Raw genomic sequence first — 19,139 nt, 5'->3', positions numbered from 1 at the left:
ATGGGACGTTGAAGACATTGTTCAGAAGAACAGCATAGTTTGATTAAAAAGTTGATTGGAGATGGGAAAACGTATACGCAGGTGTAAAAAATTATAGGCTGTTCATCTAAAATGATCTCTAATGCTTTAAAATGGTCAAAAAAAAAAACAGACGCGTGGAAGAAAATGGAAAACAACCATCAAAATAGATAGAAGAATAACCAGAATGGCAAAGGGCTCACCCATTGATCAGCTCCAGGATGATCAAAGACAGTCTGGAGTTACCTGTAAGTGCTGTGACAGTTAGAAGACTCCTGTGTGAAGCTAATTTATTTGCAAGAATCCCCTGCAGAAGATGTGCAGAAGAGGTTACAATTTGTCAAAGAACACATCAACTGGCCTAAAGAGAAATGGAGAAATGTTTTGTGGACTGATGAGAGTAAAATTGTTCTTTTTGGGTCCAAGGGCCGCAGACAGTTTGTGAGACGACCCCCAAACTCTGAATTCAAGCCACAGTTCACAGTGAAGACAGTGAAGCATGGTGGTGCAAGCGTCATGATATGGGCATGTTTCTCCTACTATGGTGTTGGGCCTACATATCGCATACCAGGTATCATGGATCAGTTTGGATATGTCAAAATACTTGAAGAGATCATGTTGCCTTATGCTGAAGAGGACATGCCCTTGAAATGTGTGTTTCAACAAGACACAGCCTTTAGTCTTTAATGTAAATATTTTTTTCCTCTTTTTTTTTTTTACTACTGTATGACTTTGTGCTGCGACAACAAGTGATTTTCCCTGTTGTGGGATCAATAAAGTTTATCTTATTTTATTTGATTTTATCTTAACAATGGAGGTATCTGAGTCCATTGCCAGCAGATCATTTACTATGTTAATATGTGCTGTCTTCATGGCGTGATAAGTTCTAACTTCCGGCTTCAATGGCTCCAAGAGATCACTGTCAGCAAAATGAGCCACATGCTGGTGTGAAACTATTGCTCGATAATAATCCAGTGAAGCCGGATCGAAAGAAGAGGTGTCAAGCGAGAAAGTGTCAGAATCGGTAAATCTCAGGTTTTCTATCAGAGTTGATGCCTACTTTAGCTGTAAGATCATTTAACCTGATTAAGGTTTCCTGAGATATTTTGCCCAAATAATACTCTATTCTGTTGTCAAACTAAGTCTAAGAAATTTGAGGCTGTGGATAGCTTGCAGATGGTTGTCCTTGAATATTTTTAGCCACAGTGTAAAACAGGAATTTTGGATTATGCTTGTTTTTGCTAATTATATCATACAACCCCAATTCCAATGAAGTTGGGACGTTGTGTAAAATGTAAATAAAAACAGAATACAATGATTTGCAAATCCTCTTCAACCTATATTCAATTGAATACACCACAAAGACAAGATATTTAATAAAGAGAAAAGCAGCTGGTACAACACAGAGGTAGGTGCTGAAAAATTTATTAAGGTGCTGAAAACATACAAAAGGAACTAATGTTTCGATGTGAACATCACATCTTCATCAAGAGTCCCGAAGAGTCGTACAGCCTAAATACTAATAGGAGCCAGGACCATCCGTCAATCAAGGCACTCACTCCATTTGTAATCAGTTCATAATTAGAGACACACTGTCCCAAAAAACAAACAACATGACAAAAACCCAGAATAAAGACAAATATTAATATTAAAGAAAGCAAGTAAATTTCAATTCTTAATTCAAACCCAAAATGTTTCTCTACATAATTTTTTTTTAATGATGTCACTTCCTCTGGGTGGAACTGTGATTTTCTCAATTCCCCCAGAATTTTAAAGATGCTGGAGAGGCATGACCGGCTTGTTTATAATGACTTGCCATGGCATAAGTTAAATTCTGATTACATATTGCTGTTTTATAAAGCTATCTGTAATTTAAGTTGACATTTTGTTTGGCCAATATATGCCAATCCACAAGGACATTTTAGGAGGTATACTAGGATCAAAGTGGTGATCCTCGCCCCATCTTTGCTTGTGAATGGCTGAGCCTTTTGGGGATGCTCCTTTTATACCCAGTCATGACACTCACCTGTTTCCAATTAACCTGTTCACCTGTGGAATGTTCCAAACAGGTGTTCTTTGAGCATTCATCAACTTTCCCAGTCTTTTGTTTCCCCTGTCCCAGCTTTTATGAAATGTGTTGCAGGCATCCATTTCAAAATGAGCAAATATTTGCACAAAAACAATAAAGTTTTTCGGTTTGAACATTAAATATCTTGTCTATGTGGTGTATTCAATTGAATATAGGTTGAAGAGGATTTGCAAATCATTGTATTCTGTTTTTATTTACATTCCACACAACATTCCAACTTCACTGGAATTGGGGTTGTAATAATAAACCCTCTTTGCAGCACATAATGCTGTTATGCCAAGCTGGGGTGATGCGATTTTATAGTAAATGGAGTAATCGAGTCCAACAGATACTGAACATTGTATTCAGGCTATTTGTGACACTGTCCTCTGAGTGACTGTGTTTAGAGACTCCAGATTCTCAGTTAATATGTCACCAAATTTAGTTAAGGTAGAGAAACCAATGTGGCACTTAGAAGATGTACAGGCACCCAGTCTCATTGGACAGGATAATGATATTTATATAATCCGACATTTCCAACGTAAAGGAGGTTATATCATAATCTGGAATGGCAGTATCGTAAACCAGGACCAAATCCAAAGTATTTCCACTGGAGTGAGTCGATCCCTGGACAAACTGACTAAATGCAGATGTTTCTAAAACACCCTAAAATGCTTTGCTGAGGGGATCCGGAACCTATTATCATGGACCACCAAAAATTAACCAAATCAGAAATTAAATCACTAAATTCATCTAAGAATATGGAGTAAAGGCCAGGAGTCCGAATATACAGTGAGACTAGAACACAACTGAAATCCATCAGTCTGATCATTACTGCTTCTAGCAGACTTTGGCAGAGAATTACCAGTTTCAGTGAGTTCACTTTGGCACCCCTGTGAGCCGTCAAACTAAAAACAGGTTTGTAGATTAAAACAACAACTTTCTCCTTTAGTATCACGGGCAGTTTGAGTAAACGTGCATGTGAGTTGACAGCTTCAATGAAAGGCAGCTGTACATTTGACTTCAGTTAAAGCCAAATGTACAGCTGCACGAAACTTGACACATTGTGTTGGGTGTAGTGATTGTCCTGTTAAAGTAGGCCACATACTAATTTATATTCAGTTGCCATACATTTTCAAGAGGTACATCTTGAATTATAGCTATTTTGGGCTTTAAAAATCAAATCTGATATCATAAAATTATATATCACACTATCAGGAGTATCAGCATTTTCCCCACCCCTACAAACCATGGTGCTCTTGTGGAATGAGTTGCATACATCGTTTCCAACATTGCTGCAGACCTTGGATTCCCTTAGTGTACCCACAAAAAAATTACTTGTAGTTAGTTATGAAATGTCTGAAAGTTTTCAGTTTAATTTGTCTGGCATTACTTTATCAACCTCCAAACCTTTCAGCTGAGCCTCACTTGTTCAAATGGGACAGAAAACACCGAACTATTATGCAGGAGTGTCTCTTCAGTAAGAATCTCACACAAGGTTGAAAAAGGTTTTGAGGCTCATGTCTAGGCCACGCTGTCCCACTGTTTGATACTCTTTGTGAAACACACACAGCCCCTGAAATACACGCAGTAATGGTGTGCCTCTGTTTGTTTGTCTCCGTCAGGTCACAGTGATCGGCTTCACACTCGGGATCCCAGATGTCATTATGGGCATCACCTTCCTTGCAGCAGGCACCAGTGTCCCTGACTGCATGGCAAGCCTCATTGTGGCGCGGCAAGGTACGCACTCACAAAGGCGAGATGACGGGTTACTAAGGTGTTACTTCACCAACACATGTACACAAACATGATGACAGCGTGACGAGCCAGAAAAGAGGAGATGATTGAAGGTAAAGATTTTTGTTCCTGTCATCTTTTCCTGGTGTCCTTCCATCCCTGTGAAGCTGGAAAAAAGCAGGGGTTGCATGGGGTCCCTCCCTCCATCTTTTCATCTGTGTTTATTCTTGCTCCTGTCATCAAATATTTAAACGTTCTGTCTGGCTGTGGGGCTCTTTCAAAGACCCACACTCACCACTGAGGGATTGGTGGGTTTTCATTTTTCTCTTTGTAGGAAACTGTGCTGGGTGACAGAATCATAATGATAGCACCAACATTGATGTTGTCTTTGTCATCTGCTGCATATACTCACTCTGCATTGTGTTTTTATTTTTTTCTCCATCAGAACCCTAAGCAGGCCCAGTCTGTCCTGATCACTGTGTCCTGTGTGCTTCATTTTCCCTGTTGCTGCTTTAAGAGTCAACTGCTTTCCTTCTGTCTCTGCAGGAATGGGAGACATGGCCGTGTCAAACTCTATCGGCAGTAATGTGTTTGACATCTTAGTGGGGCTTGGACTTCCCTGGGCGCTGAACACACTGGCTATCAACTACGGCACTGCGGTAAGTAGTGTACTTGGCACACCCCAAAGTGAATATTAAAAAGGGGTCAGACAGCCCGATTAAACAGACACAAACACAGTCATTAACGGTATTTTCAGATGACTTTCATTTGAGCTGTCAGGACTCATTGTGTCATAAAACAAGCTGAAGATGGAAAGCATGCAGGTTTTTACCCAAACCTCACCATGTCACAAAAGAAACAAAAAACAAAAACCTTCTAAAGCATAAAATCAACTTTCTAGTGTTGGAATTATTTTGTTTTGCTTTTAGTGCATTTTTGTCACTCCTGTGGTGGACATCATTTTTTTGGTTACAAGTGTTGTTCTGACACAACGTTTGGCTCAAAGGTACTCATTCTGCTTTTCCATTAGTAAATCCCCTCAGCTGCACCCTTGTCCTCACTCAGGGTCACCGCAGCAGTGTCTCCGTGTATATTTGGCACAAGTTTTATGCCGGGTGCCCTTTCTAGCGCAACTCCACATTGCATGGAGAAATGTGTCAGGGGTGGGGTTTGAACCGGGGGTCTTCCACACTAAAACCAAGCGCACGAACCACTTGGGCACCACCCACTCAATCTGCTTTTCCATTAATAATCCCTATTGTTTGAGTTTTGTTGGGTGATGAAACAGACACTGATGGATAGAGAGAACGTGATAAAAACTGAAAGTGACGCTGTGGAATAATCTCTCTGCTTTGGAAAATAAAACCCAGCAGGCATTTAAAAATAAATGTACTGAAATGTCACCATAATAAGATGATACGCTGCTTCATGGTATAACACAATCCTAATGACAACACAGACCACAAGCAGGAAATTACAAAAGGAATGTTTATTCACAGAGAAATAACCATGTACTGAAACAGTGGCAACAGAGGTAGGTTTGTGTGTGTGCGTACGTGTGTGTATGTGTGGAAAAAATCAGTGTTGAATTATCTGCTGAATTACAGTGTAATCAGAGAAAGCAGATGGGTTTTAATGTATCTTCAAAAATTATCAGCACAGTGAAATTAAATTTATGTATTTTTCTTCTTCTTGTACATCCTCCAGGAAGTCAAGGTTGATGTATTTATAATGATTTAAGGGTTTTTGAGTGAAACCTAAAGTTTATGTTCTATCTCCATTCATTAGACTCTATTGGCTTTGCTCAAAAAGTAAATGAGTCCACCCACCACTTTAATCATATCTTAGATCTTGTTCTGACTTATGGTATGGAAATAGAAGACTTAACAGTATTCCCTGAAAACTCCCTTCTGTCTGATCATTTCTTAATAACATTTACATTTACTTTGATGGACTACCCAGCAGTGGGGAATAAGTTTCATTACACTAGAAGTCTTTCAGAAAGCGCTGTAACTAGGTTTAAGGATATGATTCCTTCTTTATGTTCTCTAATGCCATATACCAACACAGTGCAGAGTAGCTACCTAAACTCTGTAAGTGAGATAGAGTATCTCGTCAATAGTTTTACATCCTCATTGAAGACAACTTTGGATGCTGTAGCTCCTCTGAAAAAGAGAGCTTTAAATCAGAAGTGCCTGACTCCGTGGTATAACTCACAAACTCGTAGCTTAAAGCAGATAACCCGTAAGTTGGAGAGGAAATGGCGTCTCACTAATTTAGAAGATCTTCACTTAGCCTGGAAAAAGAGTCTGTTGCTCTATAAAAAAGCCCTCCGTAAAGCTAGGACATCTTTCTACTCATCACTAATTGAAGAAAATAAGAACAACCCCAGGTTTCTTTTCAGCACTGTAGCCAGGCTGACAAAGAGTCAGAGCTCTATTGAGCTGAGTATTCCATTAACTTTAACTAGTAATGACTTCATGACTTTCTTTGCTAACAAAATTTTAACTATTAGAGAAAAAATTACTCATAACCATCCCAAAGACGTATCGTTATCTTTGGCTGCTTTCAGTGATGCCGGTATTTGGTTAGACTCTTTCTCTCCGATTGTTCTGTCTGAGTTATTTTCATTAGTTACTTCATCCAAACCATCAACATGTTTATTAGACCCCATTCCTACCAGGCTGCTCAAGGAAGCCCTACCATTATTTAATGCTTCGATCTTAAATATGATCAATCTATCTTTGTTAGTTGGCTATGTACCACAGGCTTTTAAGGTGGCAGTAATTAAACCATTACTTAAAAATCCATCACTTGACCCAGCTATCTTAGCTAATTATAGGCCAATCTCCAACCTTCCTTTTCTCTCAAAAATTCTTGAAAGGGTAGTTGTAAAACAGCTAACTGATCATCTGCAGAGGAATGGTCTATTTGAAGAGTTTCAGTCAGGTTTTAGAATTCATCATAGTACAGAAACAGCATTAGTGAAGATTACAAATGATCTTCTTATGGCCTCGGACAGTGGACTCATCTCTGTGCTTGTTCTGTTAGACCTCAGTGCTGCTTTTGATACTGTTGACCATAAAATTTTATTACAGAGATTAGAGCATGCCATAGGTATTAAAGGCACTGCGCTGCGGTGGTTTGAATCATATTTGTCTAATAGATTACAATTTGTTCATGTAAATGGGGAATCTTCTTCACAGACTAAAGTTAATTATGGAGTTCCACAAGGTTCTGTGCTAGGACCAATTTTATTCACTTTATACATGCTTCCCTTAGGCAGTATTATTAGACGGTATTGCTTAAATTTTCATTGTTACGCAGATGATACCCAGCTTTATCTATCCATGAAGCCAGAGGACACACACCAATTAGCTAAACTGCAGGATTGTCTTACAGACATAAAGACATGGATGACCTCTAATTTCTTGCTTTTAAACTCAGATAAAACTGAAGTTATTGTACTTGGCCCCACAAATCTTAGAAACATGGTGTCTAACCAGATCCTTACTCTGGATGGCATTACCCTGACCTCTAGTAATACTGTGAGAAATCTTGGAGTCATTTTTGATCAGGATATGTCATTCAAAGTGCATATTAAACAAATATGTAGGACTGCTTTTTTGCATTTACGCAATATCTCTAAAATCAGAAAGGTCTTGTCTCATAGTGATGCTGAAAAACTAATTCATGCATTTATTTCCTCTAGGCTGGACTATTGTAATTCATTATTATGAGGCTGTCCTAAAAGTTCCCTAAAAAGCCTTCAGTTAATTCAAAATGCTGCAGCTAGAGTACTGACGGGGACTAGAAGGAGAGAGCATATCTCACCCATATTGGCCTCTCTTCATTAGCTTCCTGTTAATTCTAGAATAGAATTTAAAATTCTTCTTCTTACTTATAAGGTTTTGAATAATCAGGTCCCATCTTATCTTAGGGACCTCGTAGTACCATATCACCCCAATAGAGCGCTTCGCTCTCAGACTGCAGGCTTACTTGTAGTTCCTAGGGTTTGTAAGAGTAGAATGGGAGGCAGAGCCTTCAGCTTTCAGGCTCCTCTCCTGTGGAACCAGCTCCCAATTCAGATCAGGGAGACAGACACCCTCTCTACTTTTAAGATTAGGCTTAAAACTTTCCTTTTTGCTAAAGCTTATAGTTAGGGCTGGATCAGGTGACCCTGAACCATCCCTTAGTTATGCTGCTATAGACGTAGACTGCTGGGGGGTTCCCATGATGCACTGTTTCTTTCTCTTTTTGCTCTGTATGCACCACTCTGCATTTAATCATTAGTGATCGATCTCTGCTCCCCTCCACAGCATGTCTTTTTCCTGGTTCTCTCCCTCAGCCCCAACCAGTCCCAGCAGAAGACTGCCCCTCCCTGAGCCTGGTTCTGCTGGAGGTTTCTTCCTGTTAAAAGGGAGATTTTCCTTCCCACTGTAGCCAAGTGCTTGCTCACAGGGGGTCGTTTTGACCGTTGGGGTTTTACATAATTATTGTATGGCCTTGCCTTACAATATAAAGCGCCTTGGGGCAACTGTTTGTTGTGATTTGGCGCTATATAAAAAAATTGATTGATTGATTGATTGATTGATTGATTCAGATGTAGTACTAAGTTTGGACAAAATAAAGTACTGAGTAAAAGTACGATTTAAAAACACACACACACCATGATCCAACATTGTCGAGGTGCGGCAGAGGTGGCAAAGGGTCAAACAGTGTCCAGAGTGCAATCGCTGTCCAGCGCAGCGCGCACATCTGGACGCTGTGTCATCGCAACTCACAGAGCCACAGAGCTCACAGAGCCACAGAGCAACTCACAGAGCCTTAAATTAGGATGTTTTCAGCTTGAAACAGCCAGACAGATGCCACCTCCGACCGCACCACGCCGATCCGCTTTGTGGGCTGTCCTTAAAGCGAAAGAAACTCCACAATCTCTCATCAGCCGTTAAACTTTTCACCGAAAACCAGCAGAATTTCTCGAATAGTGTCCACTCGGATATCCCTCACAGGTCCTGAAAAAATTTTGATAAAGCAATGCGCCCCGTCTCCAGCGGCTTCTCAGACAAAGAGATACCGACGGGCGGGGTGGAGCACTCCTCACTCAAGGCCTGCCCACAGGCGAATGACGTCACCGACACGCGTGAAAAAACTCACGCATGATTCAAATCCATATAGTTTTTTTTTTAAATAAAACTGCCGGTTAGTTTTATCACAGACCTCGTACATATATATATATGACCATGTTGGATGAATGTCAGTCTTTTTCTTAAAATAACTGTATTTGCATCTCTTTGTATCTCAGTGTCAACCATTTCTTAACATGGTTGACACTTTGTCTGTTAAAACTATGAGTAAGTATACCTCTTTGTACATCCTACCTTCAAACACAGCGTCATACGACCGTCCATGAAAAATCTACTTAATATCCCAATTTTCTGTAGGAAATTAGGAAATTGCACTAGTGTCACATAAATGGTAACATGGTAACTGTTTTATTCTGATTAATACTTGATGTCTTTGATAACTCATAGGCAACTGTTTCATATTCTTCATAATTTTGGTTACATTATGGTGTGATGGTTGTTAATGAGCTAAAATGCCTGTTGTGATGCCTGGATGTGTCACTGACATGTATTTCATTATGCACGAAGTGTTTTCTGTTGAATATTTATAGGCTGATTTATTTGGGAGTGGTGGGGACCACAGTGATGCTCTTTTGTGTGTGAACATTATCAAGCTTGTAAAGGGAAAACTGCTGCACACAGTTTTAGCAAGAGAAATATTATTGTGCACGGGGCATGCATTGTCTGCATACTGTTGGGGAAAGTGAAATGCACGGACCCACACCAGGGGGCGTAAATGAACGGCCAATAGAGAATCCAATAAATACAATTTATTACTGCAAATGTGCACAACAGGTCAAAATATGCTTTTTAGTTTGTCAATATCAGTCTAACAAAAGGTGACGCGTGGGCAGGCCCGAGGATAGGAGACGCCTAACCAGAGAAGAGCCGGGAACCACGATGTTCCACCGCCAACGGAGACCTGCAACACACCGGAGCCGCCAAGTCCTGAGCCCCCAGGTGGCCACCGCTTCCAGCTGTCAGATCCGGTACTGCTGGCAGGAAAAGAGACAGGTTATGGGGTGGGTGTGTGAACACCCAGCAAACAAGTCAGTTGAAAATACAGTTCCTTTCTGAGGGAAATCCTCCATCTCCAAACACAGGAACACAGAGTACATGCAGTGCCTTATGTATCACTTAATCAAGTCTGACAGGAGGAGTGGAGACGCCAACTCCTCCAACTTCCACAAACTCGGTTACAAGCTGCAAGTGTACAAAAGGTTAAACGACTGCAAAAAGCTCAGAAGCAAAAAACGTGTGCGTACGGCACAGAACGGCTGAGTTGGTTACCTGTATGGTAAACTGATAACTCATAGAGTTCTGATGTCTCTCCCAGGCTTTTATGAGTGGTGGTGATGAATGATGACTGACAGCTGTCAGCTCCAGGCTCCTGGTGGACTTCCTGCAGCAACTGCGCCCTCTGGTGCCTGAAACTCGACAACAGGCAGGACGCCCTCTGGTGGTGAGCCAGCAGTACCTCCTCTTCGGGCGGCCCACACAACAGGACCCCCCCCCCCTCAATGGGCACCTCCTGGAGCCCGACCCGGCTTGTCGGGGTGTCGTTGGTAGAAGTCCGCCAGGAGGGCGGGATCCAAGATGAAGCTCCGCTTCACCCAGGAGCGTTCTTCTGGTCCATAACCCTCCCAGTCCACCAGATACTGGAAGCCCCGACCCTTCCGACGCTGTCCAGCAGTTTCCTAACCGTCCAGGCCAGCTCGCCGTCAATGATGCGAGCAGGAGGCGGCGCTGGTCCGGGGGGGCAGAGGTCCGAGGTGTGGTGTGGTTTGATCCTGGAGACGTGAAAGACCGGGTGTATCCGCAGTGAAGCTGGGAGTTGAAGCTTCACTGCGGCGGGACTGATGATCTTGATGATTGGGAATGGTCCAATGTACCGGTCTATTAGTGTAGGCGAGTCAGTTTGCAGAGGGATGTTTTTGGTGGAGAGCCACACCTCCTGCCTGAGCTGGTAAGCTGGGGCCGGGGCTCGTCGGCGATCTGCATGGCTCTTCGCCCGCGTCCGGGCCTTGAGGAGAGCAGAGCGGGCTGTCTTCCACACCCGACGGCATCTCCTCAATTGGGCCTGGACCGAGGGGACCTCGACCTCACCCCCTCTATGACTGGGAACAATGGGGGCTGGTACCCCAAACAGACTTTGAAGGGGGAGAGGCCGGTCGCTGATGAGATCTGGCTATTGTGAGCGTACTCGATCCAGGCCAGATGTTGACTCCAGGCCGTCGGGTGCGCGGAGGTTACACACCTCAGTGCCTGTTCCAGTTCTTGATTTGTCCGCTCTGCTTGGCCATTGGTCTGGGGGTGTTACCTGGACGACAGGCTCACGGTGGCCCCCAGTTCTCTACAGAAACTCCTCCAGACTTGCGAGGAGAACTGGGGACCATGATCTGAAACGATGTCCGTTGGGAGACCATGCAGACGCACGACGTGGTGGACCAGGAGTTCTGCAGTCTCCTGAGCCGTTGGGAGCTTCGGGAGGGCCACGAAGTGGGCCGCTGTGGAAAACCGGTCCACTATCGTCAGGATGGTGGTCATTCCCTGGGACGCAGGGAGGCCCGTGACGAAGTCCAGGCCAATATGGGACCAGGGGCGATGAGGCACAGGAAGCGGCTGGAGGAGTCCTTGCTCAGGTTTGTGGGTTACCTTGCCCCTGGCACAGGTCGTACAGGCCCGGACGTAATCCCGGGTGTCAGCTTCGACTGACACCCACCAGAACCGCTGCCGGACCACTGCCACGGTTCTGCGCACCCCTGGATGACAGGAGAGCTTTGAACCATGACAGAAGTCCAAAACTGCAGTCCGAGCATCTGGTGGGACGCACAGCCGATTTCGTGGTCCACTGCCAGGATCAGGCTGTCGGGTCAGGGCCTCCCTGACCACTTCCTCGACGTCCCACGTGAGGGTGGCAACAACAGTGGACTCCTGCAGAATGGTCTCTGGTGGATCCGACAGTTTTGGTTCAACTTCCTCTTCATGCACCCGGGACAGTGTGTCAGACCTTTGGTTCTTCGTCCCGGGCGGTAGGTGATTTTGAAGTTGAACCTACCGAAAAACAGTGACCAACGGGCTTGCCTGGGGTTCAGACGCTTGGCGGTCTGGATGTATTCCAGGTTCCAATGGTCAGTGATAACGATGAATGGGACCACAGCTCCCTCCAGCAAGTGTCTCCACTCCTCGAGGGCCTCTTTCACCACCAGGAGTTCCCGATTGCCAACGTCGTAGTTCCGTTCACCTGGGGTTAACCTGCGGGAAAAGTAGGCACATGGGTGGAGAACTTTGTCGGACTCCCTACTCTGGGACAGCACGGCTCCTATCCCTGAGTCCGAGGCATCCACTTCAACAATGAACTGGCGGTTTGGATCGGGCTGCACCAGAACTAGTGCAGTCGAAAACCGGCGTTTCAACTCCCTAAACGCGGCCTCGCACCGATCCGACCAGGTGAAGGGGACTTTTGTGGAGGTCAGGGCAGTAAGGGGACCAACAACCTGGCTATAGCCCTTGATGAACCTCCTGTAGAAATTTGCGAAGCCGAGGAACTGTTGCAGCTTCCTACGGCTTGCCGGTTGGGGCCAATCTCTCACCGCTGCTACCTTAGCCGGATCGGGTGCGACGGAGTTGGAGGAGATAATGAACCCCAGGAAGGACAAAGAAGTACGGTGGAACTCGCAATTTTCGCCCTTCACAAACAGCCGGTTCTCCAATAACCGCTGCAGGACCTGACGTACATGCTTTACATGGGTCTCAGGGTCCGGAGAGAAGATGAGGATATCGTCTAGATATATGAAGACGAATCGATGCAGGAAGTCCCGCAAGACGTCATCAACAAGTGCTTGGAACGTCGCGGGGGCGTTAGTGAGGACGAACGGCATGACCAGGTACTCGAAGTGACCTAAGGGGGTGTTAAATGCCGTCTTCCATTTGTCTCCCTTCCGGATCCAAACCAGGTGATATTCATTACGTAGATCAAGTTTAGTGAAGATTTTAGCTCCGTGCAAGGGCGTGAACACTGAATCTAATAAGGGCAACGGGTATCGGTTGCGAACCGTGATCGCGTTCAGCCCTCGAAAATCAATGCATGGACGGAGTCCGCCGTCCTTCTTGCCCACAAAAAAGAAACCCGCACCCAACAGGAAGGAAGAGTTCCAGATTAACCCGGCAGCTAAAGAGTCCCGGATGTAGGTCTCCATTGATTCGCTCTCAGGACATGAGAGATTGTACAGCCTGCTGGACAGATACTCAGCGCCTGGAACCAAATCAATGGCACAATCATACGGTCGGTGTGGGGGAAGCGTGAGTGCCAGATCTTTGCTAAAAACGTCAGCAAGATCATGGTACTCAGCCGGCACCGTTGTAAGATTGGGGGGGACTCGGACCTCCTCTTTAACCGCCTCACCGGGTGGCACCGAGGATCTTAGACACTCCCGGTGGCAGGTTTCACTTCATTGAGCCACAACCCCAGATGGCCAATCGATCCGGGGATTGTGCTTCACCATCAAGGGATAACCCAAAATAATCCTGGAGGTAGAAGGTGTTACTAAGAACACAATCTCCTCCCTGTGATTTCCAGAGACAACCAGTGTTAAGGGCTGTGTCTGGTGTGTGATTATTGGAAGGAGGGTGCCATCTAGAGCCCGCACCTTCATTGGTGAAGGAACAGCCACCAGAGGGAGCCCTACCTCCTTAGCCCATCTACTGTCCAGTAGATTCCCCTCTGACCCCGTGTCGATCAGTGCTGGGGCATTAAGGGTTAAATCCCCATAGAGGATTGTGACTGGGAGTCATGCAGATTTACGTGGTGTTCCCGCGTGTGTGTTATGGCTCACCCTTAACCCAGTCTCTAAGGGCGAGCGTTGGCATTTAACCGCTTGGGGCAGTTTTTCTGCATGTGCTCGCTTGAGCCGCGGTAAAAACACTCTCCATGAGCCAGCCTCCTTTGTCTGTTATCAGATCTCATTTTGGCCCTGCTCGTGTCCATAGCTTCGTCAGCAGGGGGAGCCGTCGTCACGCGGAGCGCTCTGGCTTTGGAGTGGGGGGAGGACGGCGCTGCTCCGGACCTGGAAGGGAGAGGGACGGTGCGCGCCCGGCCACGCCCTTCGTCTTGCTCTCGTCGATGTTCCTCTAAACGATTGTCTAACCGTATAACCAGGTCGATAAGCCCGTCTAAATCCCGCGGCTGATCCTTGGCCACCAGGTGCTCCTTAAGGGCCGGAGACAGCCCGTTTACAAAGGCGGCGTGGAGCTGCCGTGACGCAGAAGTCGACTGCATACTCAGCGGCGCTCCTGCGTCCCTGTCGGATTGACAGTAGCACATTTGACGCAGTTTCGCCTCGGTTGGGATGATCAAACACCTGTCTGAACTCCTGAATAAACCCAGTGTATGTCGCTAGGAGCCATGAATTCTGTTCCCAAAGCGCTGTAGCCCAGGCACGTGCCTTGCCTCGAAGCAAATTTATAACATAAGCCACCCGGCTCTGGTCTGACGCGTACATCACGGGGCGTTGTGCAAAGACGAGCGAGCACTGCATTAAGAAGTCTGCGCACGTCTCGACACAACCCCCGTACGGTTCCGGGGGGCTAATGTATGCTTCAGGGGATGGGGGGGAAGTCCGTTGAACGACCACTGGAAAGTCTCTGTTCTGTGACAGGTCCACAGGAGGAGGAGCTGCAGCCACGCCCTGTCCGCACGCTTCCACCTGAGTGGTGAGGGCCTCCATCCTACGATTGAGCAGTATATTCTGCTCCGTCACTAAATCCAGCCGAGCAGTGAGGGTGGTTAGAATCTGCTGCAACTCACCCAACACGCCTCCTGCTGGAGCCTGCACACCTTGCATCTCCATTGGTTGTTCAACCGGTGGTACATGCCCCTCGGAATCCATGATGTGGCTGAGGGGAAAGTGAAATGCACGGACCCACACCAGGGGGCGTAAATGAACGGCCAATAGAAAATCCAATAAATACAATTTATTACTGCAAATGTGCACAACAGGTCAAAATATGCTTTTTAGTCTGTCAATATCAGTCTAACAAAAGGTGAGGCGTGGTCAGGCCAGAGTATAGGAGACGCCTAACCAGAGAAGAGCCGGGACCCACGATGTTCCACCGCCAACGGAGACCTGCAACACACTGGAGCCGCCAAGTCCTGAGCCCCCAGGTGGCCACCGTTTCCAGCTGTCAGATCCGGTACTGCTGGCAGGAAAAGAGACAGGTTACGGGGTGGGTGTGTGAACACCCAGCAAACAAGTCAGCTGAAAATACAGTTCCTTTCTGAGGGAAATCCTCCACCTCCAAACACAGGAACACAGAGTATGTGCAGTGCCTTATTTATCACTTAATCAAGTCTGACGGGAGGAGTGGAGACGCCAACTCCTCCAACTTCCACAAACTCGGCTACAAGCTGCAAGTGTACAAAAGGTTAAACGACTGCAAAAAGCTCAGAAGCAAAAAACGTGTGCGTACGGCACAGAACGGCTGAGTTGGTTACCTGTATGGTAAACTGATAACTCGGCAGAGTTCTGATGTCTCTCCCAGGCTTTTATGGGTGGTGGTGATGAATGATGACTGACAGCTGTCAGCTCCGGGCTCCTGGTGGACTTCCTGCGGCAACTGCGCCCTCTGGTGCCTGAAACCCGACAACAGGCAGGACGCTCTCTGGTGGTGAGCCAGCAGTACCTCCTCTTCGGGCGGCCCACACAATACATGCCCGTGGACTTTCTAAACAAAGTCAGCTCCACTGATGGACAAATGTAAGAACTAGAAGGAAAATTGTACACTGTGTAGCATATTCCACCTGTTCATCCATGTGGGCTTCCATAAACATCATGCCATATCTCATAAACTTAATATTAATGTGAAATTAGGAACCAACTGTTACCAATCACCAAAAACAGGAAAATCCAGCCACTATGAATCTAAAGAACTGTCTATTAATAGAACAAAAGTTACATATGACCCGCCAAACATTTAAGAAGATGTGCCATTTAATGAAGCTAAATGGGCGGTTGTGCATAATACACAGATAACAGTTATGTCTGATCTTAATGATAAAAGTGTGGAAAAATGCTGAAAGTATTCCAGTCAAATGTTTGCATTTGAATAGGGCCTAGTGTTTTCTTATTAAACAGATCACACAGACCACTTATACCACCCCTGTGGTTTAGCACTATGATACACCCTGCTCAGCGTGCCGCTCTCATTGGAGTGACATCTCAGCTATTTTGGCATTGTGGGATAGCTTGCCCACAGATTGAGCTCACCCGACTACTTTCGCCAGACCCAGTTTCTGGTTGTTTGCAAAATGGCGCTGAATTTGCCGACATGAGAAGATGCTGCTGGATGAGCGTGAGTATTGACTTACAATCATTTAGGCGTAAAACACATGAGATATACAAGTTCTTGTGCCAAATATACTCCTGATGTTTGTGTTACCCATGAAAATGCACTGTCATCGCAGGTCTGGGAACTACTTTTTGCGAGGAATTCATCAAGCACGTCGGCCGCGGACGCGTACTAACATAGAATATACAAAAACTGTATAGTTGTTCGGCCAAAACGAGAGCGTCCACTTTTAGCTTGCCATGAGCTAGTGGCACGCACTATGTATGCACTATGATATTTTAATGCTTAGCCAACGTATTTGCTAAATGATGTGTTTTCTCTGTAGCCACAGCTAGTTTCTTTTGATGTATCAGTAAATTAAAGCAACAACATAAGTAGCTAATTTCACAGGGTGGTCCATAAAAATGGTCAAAAAAAATTTTTCAAAAAACTTCAAGTCTCACCCTCTAAATTTGTTGTACCTAACATAAAAACACATCATGTACAATTTCATAAAACTCTAATCATTTTTACTGGTAGCACACAGCCCTTAAAGATTTTGCTGGCAATAACTTTGTCATATAGTATGGTCATTTCCAGATATTTCCAAATTATTTCTGTCAGTTTAATATTGATATGTCAGGACAGAAATTATGGCAATACATTGGAAAATCAAATCTTTTCATATCCCATAAAATAGTTAACACTAAAACATGAATTGTGAGATGCAGTTCTTCTCGTACATGTATCATGCTCCTACAATACCTACATACTGGGGTAGTGAAGATTTTGTAACAATCAGACATTGCATTTTCATTTTATTGATGAAATACTGTTTCATTATTGATAAATTTAAATAAGTCTATGCTTTATATATTTCCACATATATTTTGATCTAGCTCCAAACAATAATATTCTTTATGCCTTGCAGTACTTAATATTCAAAAATGTATGAATCAGCACAAGAACCAATTATACAGCTGTGTAACATAAGAGAACATCCTTTACATGATAATGATATTTAAGTTGCTTGCATCATGACCAAGACTTGCTGCCGTTTCAGTCAGAATATAGGTGGCACTTCTGTCTGTTGTTTTGGTCCTATCCAATGCTGCTGCAAGTCCTGGTGTTACAACAGCTTTAATTTTACTGGCTTTTCGTGGCACTGGCATAACAAATTCTTCATCTGGACTTTCTGTGTTCTCTTCACTCTGGCTGGAGACATTAGATGGTCCAGGCTCCTCCAGTTTCTCTTTGTATTTTGCTTCTGCAGCTTTCCTTTTTTCTGCTCTTTGTTCTTTGGCAGTTTGTATTTTATCTATGCCTGCCATGCATCCCCTTCTACCTTTCTTTCGCTGAGCAAGTAGGAACTGTCTGTCATCTTCAAACTTTATCATTGTTAGGACATCCTGATGTGCCATGTCAAACAAGTCCTCCAAAGATTCACAAAACACTGTTTCATCTTTCTTATGCTTGTCTGTATTGCGATTCTTGGTCTTTTTCAATGTTTTCCATTTTCCCAACACCTTTTCTAACTTTGTGATCAGATGCTGCTTTGCCCTCAGTGGGATTCTAGTTCTCTCCCAAAAAGGAATTGCCATGTCTATAGAGGTCACAGCAGCATCATGGACAGTTTTCTTCAAATCAGTGTGTTTGAAGAAAAATACCTTGAGTATTTGCCCATTTGAGGGCAATTTGTTTCCCTTTATTTCAGTCGGTGGAACCAATAAGGTATACAAATGTTCTACTTCTAGTAGCTGACATGTTTTACTGAAGTTTCCAATTAATGGTTAAGCATGTTAAGTCAGCAAGTGTCTCTTTTTACATTTATCTCATGTTACATTCACCATCACCAAAGATCTGAAAGAAAAGAAGCTGTGAATTGAAGCAAAATTTTCAGCTTGTAGCCTAAAATAACATTTTTGCAAGTATGTTGTTTGTGAGAAATATTTAAACCCAGGTATAGTTTTAAATTGAATATAAAATTATACTTTAGTTACACTCAGGTGGTTAACTTCTATCCTCTTTATAAGTGATGTGATTAGATACTGGATAATGGATAACCTATTGCACGGGCACTCGGGCAGCGATAATTGATATATTTACAACCTTCAGCTATGATGTGCTACCTCTAAATATTAATGTATGACAAAAATATTTGGCAGGCTTTCTTTTTTCCCAAAGCATCATAAAATGAAGGGGTGAGAGTAATGAATTTCCAACTTTTATTTTTTTGAACCACCCTATTTCACATACCAAAGGTTTCATCAAAGGTGTCTGACTTGATAGTTAGCCCTGTAACTGCAACTGGTGTGTAATTCATATGAGCTATATAGGACCATGAAAAAGGTTCTTAGCCACTGTATCTAAAAGCAGCCAAATGATTTTAGCCACAGGGCATTTTTCTTACCATTTGGCTGTGTGACTTATAGGTAGTGCTAACTCTGCCCCTTCAGTTGAGAAGAACAAAGCAGGTTGTAGGACAGGAAGTGGACAACTAATAAACAGACCAGGGTTGTAAGCTGCTTTTATATTCACATATTTAATCTCTTCGGAGTCAACAAAACCAGTTGGGTTGATAAAATAGCTTTCCGCAGGCTGATTCTGTGTTTGATTCCCATTGGTTTGAACATCAGCTACACTAGCAGGGCAGGAAGTGATGATGTTGGTGCTGGAGGTGTCCTTGCTGGTGTTGAAGAGGTTTGGAGTACTTGTACAACATGCTGCTGTGAAAACGAGCACAACAATAATGAATTGTCCTGCATAACAAATAGTGGCCTTCTTGACTGACACAGACTTTTTCCTGTCCCACTGATTGAAGAAAGTATTTTCTGCAAATTGTCAGTAGGTTTGGGAGTTGATTT

The 19,139-nt window shown here is 44.2% G+C and overlaps 1 protein-coding gene across 1 annotated transcript in view; it reads left to right on the top strand.

Moving 5' to 3' along the window:
• LOC117523024 (sodium/potassium/calcium exchanger 3-like) overlaps positions 1–19,139 on the top strand; it is a 325,317-nt gene that overhangs the window by 299,938 nt on the left and 6,240 nt on the right. Inside the window, exons 15-16 of the mRNA XM_034184439.1 lie at positions 3,712–3,826; positions 4,370–4,482. Coding sequence (XP_034040330.1) covers positions 3,712–3,826; positions 4,370–4,482 — 228 coding nt within the window. The remainder of the gene's footprint in view (positions 1–3,711; positions 3,827–4,369; positions 4,483–19,139) is intronic.

This window comes from Thalassophryne amazonica, chromosome 13 (genome assembly GCF_902500255.1).
Source record: "Thalassophryne amazonica chromosome 13, fThaAma1.1, whole genome shotgun sequence".
Taxonomy (NCBI): Eukaryota; Metazoa; Chordata; class Actinopteri; order Batrachoidiformes; family Batrachoididae; genus Thalassophryne; species Thalassophryne amazonica.
The sequence above is the reverse complement of the archived record's forward strand: the minus strand, read 5'-3'. Positions and strand labels throughout refer to the sequence as shown.